At 40.9% G+C, this 9,184-nt stretch overlaps 1 protein-coding gene across 1 annotated transcript in view; it reads right to left on the bottom strand.

Annotated features, from left to right (window-relative positions):
• The window catches only part of LOC138043494 (extracellular calcium-sensing receptor-like), a 4,329-nt gene extending 698 nt beyond the window's left edge, over positions 1-3,631 (bottom strand). The window contains exon 1 of the mRNA XM_068889785.1: positions 1-3,631. This exon is cut by the window's left edge and continues 698 nt beyond it. Coding sequence (XP_068745886.1) covers positions 86-2,878 — 2,793 coding nt within the window. The 5' untranslated portion in view covers positions 2,879-3,631 and the 3' untranslated portion in view covers positions 1-85.
• Between the last annotated feature and the right edge of the window lie 5,553 nt (positions 3,632-9,184).

The raw sequence follows: 9,184 nt of genomic DNA, 5'->3' as shown, positions 1-9,184 counted from the left end.
CACGTAAATTTAATAATCAATGACCGTACATTCGCAAGAGTCCATCAACCAAGAGTCCATGATTCTTGCTTGCATTACAGTTAGCTTAAACCCACTGGCCAGTTTTGACTACGCTCAATCTTCCGTCAATTACCGCAACCTCGTTGGGGGAACTGCGCCTTGAAGCCACGGGAGAAGGGAGGGGTGATAACCGTGGAGGTGTAGTGCTATCGGAGGACAGCACAACCCCGCTGGCCCTCTTCATAGCGACCACTGTTGTCGCTCTAAAGGCCTCTGTGGTGTTGATTTCGGGACGGAAGATTATTACACGCAACTTAGGAGCGTACATTATACCCAATACAGCATATCCCGAGCCAAGAACCGCTACGCAGGATACAAAATTACGCGTGGATCCAGCACTGTCGTAGAACGCCGGGAAAAAACTAACCCAGAAAACACAGAATGCAAACATGGCAAAGCAGATGTACTTGGCTTCGTTGAAATTTTCAGGGAGCTTTCTGGCTTTAAATGCAAAGTACGTACATACTAATGCTAAGATCAGCACATATCCAAGAATAAGAATGTTGAGGAGTTCGTTTGAAGGTCCGCAGCTTACTACTTGCCACCCCCGCCTTGATTGGTCAACCTTGGCTGAAACTTCCGGTTCATGAATGATGAACCAGACAGTAGTCACGGTAACGGGTACAAGTGTCATTACACCCGCCAGAATGACTTGCATTTTGTTACTTATGAGATAGCTGCTGCCGGCGGTCAGCCGAGACCTAGATTGAAATATGCGCAGGAGTCGATCCGTTTTTAACAGCGTAATAGAAGTGCAGAGAGTAAATGGAATTCCGAAAAATAGTGGACGAACGGTGCAGCCAGCTACCGTGGGCTTACCGATCATTATGAGCGGTAGCACGAATATGGTAACGATACTTCCAAGATGCAAGAACGACAATTGCCGATTCGACGCTTTCACCATAGCCGTGTCACGATATTTATAGAAAACTGCGAGGACGCTAATTGACATGATAAATCCAATGATAGCAAAAATGATGGTGCTTATACCCTGTCCATTTTCCCATGCCAGATAGTCTGATTTTAATTCCACACAATTCGTTCGCAGCGCGTTTGACACAAAACCTTTTGGACATTTCTTGCAGTGTTCAGATCCTGAAATAGATTTTACAAAACCATTTTCGCATTTAACGCATTTCCAGCAACACGGGATGCTTCCTTGAACAGGATAATATCCTGGATCACAAGGTTCGGCACAGACCGACTTCGGTGTTTCAGAAGTCCATCCGTTCCATTCAATCTGTGAATTGTTTAGTGAAAGCTTTCCATCCAGACCGTTCCATGTACCAATCTCTACGAAGTCCATTTGGTTCTCATTGAATCGCTGAAGGTTCTTAATGGCATACGATCCATAACGGAGATCGCCATTCTTGTCGAACATGATTTGCGACCCTGATCTTCCCTGGAAGGACACATTCTTCAAGAAACGCACGATGTCTCTTGGTTTTACAAACGAACCGTTGACAGTGGGGCATTTTTCGCCCTGGGTGACACTTTCACCATCCTTGCAATTAAAGATATCATTCACCGCATGTGCAACTGCGTAAACCGCATCCATGACATTTGTGTATTTGTTACGAGGCAGCGGTTCTCCGCTTGGTCGAGGGTGTACCTTTGGGCACAAGATGGTCACATTTGGTCTTTCGGTCGTGTACACGTAAAAGTCTTCCTCTCGAGTAGCTGTCTTGTTATCTTCCAAGTGTTTCATAAAGCAATCGAACTCTCCTTCCCAATATTCCCACATCCACGGATTATAAGCAGTGCTGTTTGGCCTTAAGAGCTTCAAGTGGTTTTCGTATTCCGGGTGTTTTTTCAACAAAGGCAATACTCCAAGCATTCCTCCGACAACATTTTCGTCAAGAGTTTTGAGCTGGTACGCATCTCCCCAAGTCTCTGTTCCAATCCAAGTCTTGCCACTTAGTTTTTGACGTGATGCCTCGTTTAAAAATCCCACGGCATTAGGTCTCTCACACCATAAAATAATCGCCCTTGCTTTCGGTGTATTCTTAAGAGATTCGATAACATTTCGAAGCTCGTCTTGCGACAAAGAAGGATTAAAGATCATTTCCAAGGCGATACAAATTCCACGCTTTTTAAGTTCTGTGCGCAGAGAATCGACTCCAGCGCGACCGTACGCATTATCAGAGGCAATAATGGACACGTATGTCCATCCAAAATGCAGTAACAAATCGGCCAGTGCCTGAGCTTGGTACGTGTCAGAAGGAATTGTCCTGAAAAACGAGGGATAAATAGACTTGTCACTGAGAAGCACGCTTGTCGATGAATAACTAATCTGAGGCGTTGCGTCCACCCCAACGAGGTTCGCCACGCTGATTGATATTGGCGATGAAGCAGCACCAATGACTGCTGATATCACTGTCTGTTTGTTTTTACATTCACAATAACGAGCACGACAATTCGGGTCAATAGAATTGTTTCCGCCGCTTGCATTGCCTGCGTCGAGTACAAAGTCCAACGCCGCACTTAAGGCGACGGGGACGCTGTTACAGGAATCTCTTATGTCATAACCCAAAGTAAAATTGGGTGGTAACAAATTGGGATTCTGGTTGATTTCTTGAATTGTAAACAACATGGCTTCCACCCAGTTCAGTCCGTACAGGTTGATGTCAATAGACTGTTTTGTTCCCTCGGTTGGTTTGATAATGTGGACAGGAAAAAATCCGCCAACGATTAAATCGCCCCGCAAGTTGGAAACTCTGTTTGGATCAACACAGTGTTGGGAATGATTTACCCTCAAAGAATTTCCTTTGTTACAAATGATCAGCCAAATCCAACATGCAAATACTGAGGGCGACATCGCGACCGTGATAGTCCACAAAATTCCTCAGTTTTTGCTCAAGTTATAACGCCGTTGAAATTCTGATCTTGGCCGCGACAAGGCAGCAAGACTGATGTCTAGGAAGGAAAAGCACTCAACGTATCTTGACAAATATCAACAAAATTTCCCATCGACATGTGATTAAAAGCCTTTCAAGAAGTTGTGGGCGATGAAAAAATCCAAGTCAAATGCTATCACTGAGGCGCATAAATCAACGTAACTTTATCCGATGCTATGAATAATCATGCTAGGTTTGTAAACGTATCAAATTAAATATAGTTACTTCTTTATGTATCACATCGGTTAAGTCTTTTCCGATGTTGATAAACCTTTGGCAGTAACTTGATATTTTGGACACAACTCGTGGACTTGCTCTGTGTGCTTTTGTATTTGACACTTTTTATTTGAACTAGCATAAATTCAAAACTGAACAAATTGACTATCATTTCACTCTCATTATGAAATTTTAAAAAGGTTGACTCCATGCACAAAACGTCCATCCAATTTGAGAAATCTGTGTCTTTGGAAATGAGCAATTTACTAGTGTTTTAGTTTTCTGGCTTGGCAATGTTTTTTAGCTCAGTAAGAAAAAGATAGGAGCGACTGAAACACGTCAATATAAAGCAAACACAGATCTCGTGAAACATCACCCCGTTGACAAGCCGAATTGATTAAAGTACTGTTTGCACCAATCAGGGAACCGGAACGCGACTAAGTGTGCTTTACTGAAATCGTATAATTTGATGTGATAAAATAAAGTCATCTAATTATTTACTAGAACCAATGGAAACATTCTTCTGTGGCTTCTTAGTCTTTTAGGTGACTTTAAGAAGCTGTCGAATGATGATCAACGCTTTATAAGCAGGTGATTTTGTTTCAGCGCAACTAAGCATTTGGCACAACTGAAATTCATGTTCTTAATGCGAATTGCCCCAAAAGGTCACAAGCAATTCAAGGGAATTCAATGGCACAAATTTTAAGGATGCATTCTGTGGTCTGGGAAGCTGAGAAAACTTGAAACCGATTTGCTTAGAAACTTTGCGATGCAACGCATCAAATAAGGAACAAAAAAATTGAGAGTTGAGACGGTTAAGGGGATATGGTTCGACTAGAAGTTAATCATAACATGGCTACGGTTAAAATGATGACGGATTCAAGATGCGTCTCAACACACACACACACACACACGAACTCCTTTCTCTACACAGCAAGAATAAAATTTCAAGCTTTTCTGTCGACAAGGAAAATTTCGTACACACACAAAAAAAAAAGACTTAATTAATTATACAATGATCGAAGGGAAACGGTAAGACATGAATTGGAAAACAACGACCATAAAAGAAAACGAGACAACCCCCTAAAAACGAGTGCCCCGATATCGAAGGGAAAACACTCACGTTTAAATCCTAGGTAGTGATGCTGAAAAACTCTCATTGTTACTTGGATGCAGAGAACTTATTAAATTCTGGCACAGTTAAAGGGAAGCTCCACTCCAAGAAAAAAATTACAACAAACCGCAGGAAATCATTATAATAATAATAAAGTTTATTAAACCTTTCTTACCCCTAAACTAACCCCTACTGAGGAGTAAAATTAGGAGCCTACAACTAGGTGAAGCTTAAATGAATGTTTAGGTTTACAAGATGTGCTACACTCTTCAACTACTGTGCCCTAAGCGCGTGTGCTCGATCCTCGATGAACGCCTTCGATATATCTTCACTCCCTACAACTCTAATACCAGATCTGTGGAACGCAATTTTCACAGATCAAGCTATTTTTAGGGACGATTTACAAGGTACGATTTTTGTTGCATGCGACAAGCTTGCGACAGGCCTACTACATAACTTACGACTGTCGCATCGTTTTAAAATGCTACGACATTTTTTGTCTGACGAACACGACAATCATAAGCGAGTTGCTTGCGACAAAAATCGTACAGTGTAATTTAAAATCGGCCCTTAGACGAGTTCTCAAATAAGAATTGGCTTGCACAATGACCATTCTCAATCCCATGGGTGATAATTTCTCATGCAAGACCAGGTGGAAAGGTCTGGTGCGGCGGAAAATGAATCTAAATACAATGTTGTAAGCTCCTACCGCCATGGGCTTAGTAAAATCATCTGGCCTTATTTGCAAAAAAAAGTTCCTCCAGTTTTAAGTTATTCAGTGGTATGAGTAAAGATCCCGTCTAAGAACAGTCTAAAACTATTCGTAAACTGAGATTTCGCTTTAAATTTAATCAAGATACCCTTTTGTTTTGGAAAGAAACATTCCTCGTTTCCAGTCTAAAACGTTAACGCTGTTTGACGGACCTAACTCATTAGCACAAAACTGTCGTTTTTGATTTAATTATCGGAGGGGAGCTGACAGTCACTCCTTCTATGGGCCCGTCAGTCAGATCCTGTTAAACGTTTATATGTTGATCCGCTGACTAGTGCATAGCGCTTGCGCATTCATTGGGGTTTTGTGAGTCAACAATGGTGGGCAGTCGGGGCATTCTCAAACGCGACGACAAATTACCTTATTTCGACGGATTGAGGGAGGAAGAATGTCACAAGGAATGGATGCTATATCATGATTACTGTAGAATTATGTCCGAATGTGATAAATAGTAAGGATTCTGTTAAATGTGAGTATTCCGATTGAAAAAAAAAACCCAATGTGATGCATATGACTTCCTCGAAAGGCAATAACGTATTGGATCTCTCTTTCACTTTTCTCTTTCACGGTTTTCACAAGTGGTGCACGATATATCCAGTTCCTGTATGGGACAGATATGCTACCTAACTTATGTATGTCACGAAATTAACCAAGCAAATTGTTCCAGATAATCTTACTACAGTTCTGAGAGTCACTCAACACCTTTCTTTGTAACAGCCACACTTTTGTTGTTGAATAATATTGTCAATGAGCAGTGAATAAATTCGACCACCTCGGCCAAGGTCTCTTCTCCCGCTCCAAGGGAAGGAAAGAAGAGACACCCTGGGAACGAGGCTCAACATTTTCGCCTTTCAAAGTTGAGTGGCTCATAGCAACTTCGATCACATTAGTCAGGTAAGAGAATAAAGTACTGAATATTGGAAGTGCATTGCATAATGATCTAGGTCACGGTATATCGTGCTCAAACTCGACATTTTACAAAGTGAACTATTTCAGTTAGCTTGTACGTTTTGTTTTTCCATTTCATACCACGTGATGTTACTCTCGAGGTTTCTTTCAAATGTCGTCTTCTGCACGTGCGTATATACGAACAACTTATGAAAAAACAAAAGGATTTCCATGAGAACATCACGTAGTCTGAAATGGGAAAACAAAACATACAAAGCTCAAGAGGTCAGTTAGCGATTCTGCCACCCAAAAATTTATCAGTTTTTGATGGATAATAACTGGCTCGTTATCAGAGCCGCAAGTCTTAAAATGGGAGATTTAGCTAAGTTTAACAAGTTCTTTTACCTTTTACCAATTTATAAGTAGCATGATGCCTTGCGTGAGCAAACCTTCATGTTAATGAACAAAATGTAAACAATGACATCAGGAAAGATTCTCTTTTAAAGATATTATTAAAGGAACCTCCACTCTGGCTAGCCAATAATTTTAAACCGAACAAAATAACGTTTGCAATCAAATTTCTTTTTCTACATTTCCTTCAAAAAAGGGTTTGTTCGGGAAAAAATGAAGTTTATAATCTCTTCTGTTCCACTTTCAAATTTCCCAGGCGATGTCATCTTGAATAACTTTGACGTGTTACGGTTGCCCTTATACAAGGGCTGGAGATCCGGTGAAGGTTACCGTAACCTTCGTAGTTGTTTAAAATAAACACGGTGACGGCGTATCTACAGTATGCGTGCATGGGGCCACTTTCATCCACTTTTTATTATCGATTAGGTTCGTTAACGAGCACATATTAACACACTTTGTTACAACCATTTAGAAATCACTGGTGATCCTTGCTCACAGCAGTGCGATTTATTCCCAAATTGCATTATGTTTTTGCTCTAAATCGCACCATTTCCCGAGCCAATGAGAAAGGAACAGTAAAACAAAACAACCAATCATATTTCAAGGCTTGTTTAAGGTAACCAATCAAATTGCAAGAAAACCATTGTGTGGTGAATTGTGCAACTTTTGTCCCCAACTGGATCAATAAAATATTGGTACTGACAAAAATCCTGTATTTTAGAGATTAAATAATTATTGTGTGATTTCTAAATGGGTGTCATAGAGTGGTAATTGAACTTCGTGCCGTGCAATTTTGGTCTGAAATCATACTTGTGATTTAAAATCTTTTTGAAATCACACGTATGATCTCAGACCAAATTGCACCTGACTCCGTTAAATTACCATTATAAATCCTAATTGATACATGAACTCACACCATTTTCGTGCAAAACGTTTATATCATTTGCACCAAAACATAACTATTCCCCCGATGTTCGAAGTGAGAAACTTCAAGATGTTATATGATATCATGTTTGTTACTAACAGTCATCTGTTTCGTCGGTTTGGACTATTTTCCATCAGTGCTGATATCACCCCATGGCATTAATTCTCCTTCAGAGTACAGTTAGACGAGACAAAAAGAAAACAATTCAGCGAGAAAATTATTCCGGATGGAAAGTATTCGGATGAAAAAGGTTTCCACTTCGAACTTCATACTCACAGCATCCTGGCCGTGGTTAAGAATCTGGAATAGGTTTGACCAAGTTTAAACCTGCTTTAAAGCATTGTTTCTAATCACTATCAACGCAAGCACAAGCGTAAACATAAAGATCAAAATTTTTCCTTTTCCTTGCGCTTGCACATTATAACCACAAGGAAATTTGCTACGTCTGGCCAATTAAAGCACTCGTTCCAGATTCGCTGCGTCTGAGCATTTGAACGTACCGAGGTTGATTTTGATGCTTCTACGCTAAATAATAATTCTCTATTTTCGAATTCCCCATAATACACTTTGTTTGCCCCCCAAATTTTGCATAAACTATTGTTTTCAAACGCTCTTGGGGACACTGCATATTCCCAAGAGCATTTGAAAACAATGGTTTATGCAAAATTTGGGGGGCAAACAAAGTGTATTATGGGGAATTCGGAAATAGAGAATGCAAGAAGACCATGTAATCTTGGAGGATAAGGCCTGCTCCAAGTACCAGGCAAAAGCCACGTAGAAAGTCATTATCTCCTATACTTCGTCCCGGAGATAATTTGCATTGTGTCGACGTTCGTTTACTTTACATTAGCATCACAGGCAGACAACCCTGGCATTTTCCCCAGGAGGGACAAAATTATAAATCTGCGCTTTTGATTGGTTGATTTGATTTTGATCAAATTCCAATGATCGACCACTTCTGTCCCGATCACAAGGCGATGGCAAAACCTGAGCGAAGTTTGAAAATCAAGCAGGATTTTGGGGTTGCAGAACGGTGTAAATGCGATGACTTTTTGGCACGATGCTAGCAAAATTATCGGACGTTTCACGTGCCCAAGGCTGGGAGGCGAGCGACCTTTGGAAGTGGGCAAAATTCGGCAAAATTCTGGAGGCCGTGAGCGGTCTTAGAAGCCGCACGCCTTGTCTGTTTACATTGTAGATCATTGTAGGATCTGAAGGGAAAAACGAAACGTCACAAAACCCTATCAGATCTCTCGGGACAACGCAGAAAATGGTGGGTGGGTGAACTTTATTTACCTGGCTCCCCATTAAATGGATTTTCGTGAGGAAAAGTCGTGATTTGAAATCTTTATGGAAGGCTTTCCTCGATCAGTTGAATTGGCCGTTACAACTGTCTCAAGTAACGTGACGTCACGAGCATTCGCATCCTCAGGGTTGTCTGCCTGTGTTAGCATAAACTACTTATAAGCTTGCGCTTGTGTTTGCGTCGCTAGTGAAAACCAGGCTTAAGACTATCCCTTCCATATTTTCACATCTATTCGATGAAAACAAATTGGGAGCAAGTTGTTGGAAAGGTTGCAATTTAGCTTGCTTTACTGGTCATTCCGTTCAACAGCCCTTCCCTTTCACTTCGTTTCGTTCCAGAATAAAGCAGTTTTTTGTTCCATGCAATGGTGGGTTCCTCGCAAAATTAAAGTTATCTCGGGGTGAAAATCAAGAGATTAAATAAGAAATCTTGAAAAACGTGTTGCATTGACTTAATGGGCCACGGAGTGGTACGAAATTATTTTCCTTTAGGAAAAAACCACAGGGAGTCTTGATGAAACATGGCTGCAGAAGAATGTAAACACCCTCTTAGTATTTCAAGGAGACGAGTTTTACTTTGAGTTAATAAACAGAGA

Source organism: Montipora capricornis, chromosome 3 (assembly GCF_036669925.1).
Source record: "Montipora capricornis isolate CH-2021 chromosome 3, ASM3666992v2, whole genome shotgun sequence".
Lineage (NCBI taxonomy): Eukaryota > Metazoa > Cnidaria > Anthozoa > Scleractinia > Acroporidae > Montipora > Montipora capricornis.
The sequence above is the reverse complement of the archived record's forward strand: the minus strand, read 5'-3'. Positions and strand labels throughout refer to the sequence as shown.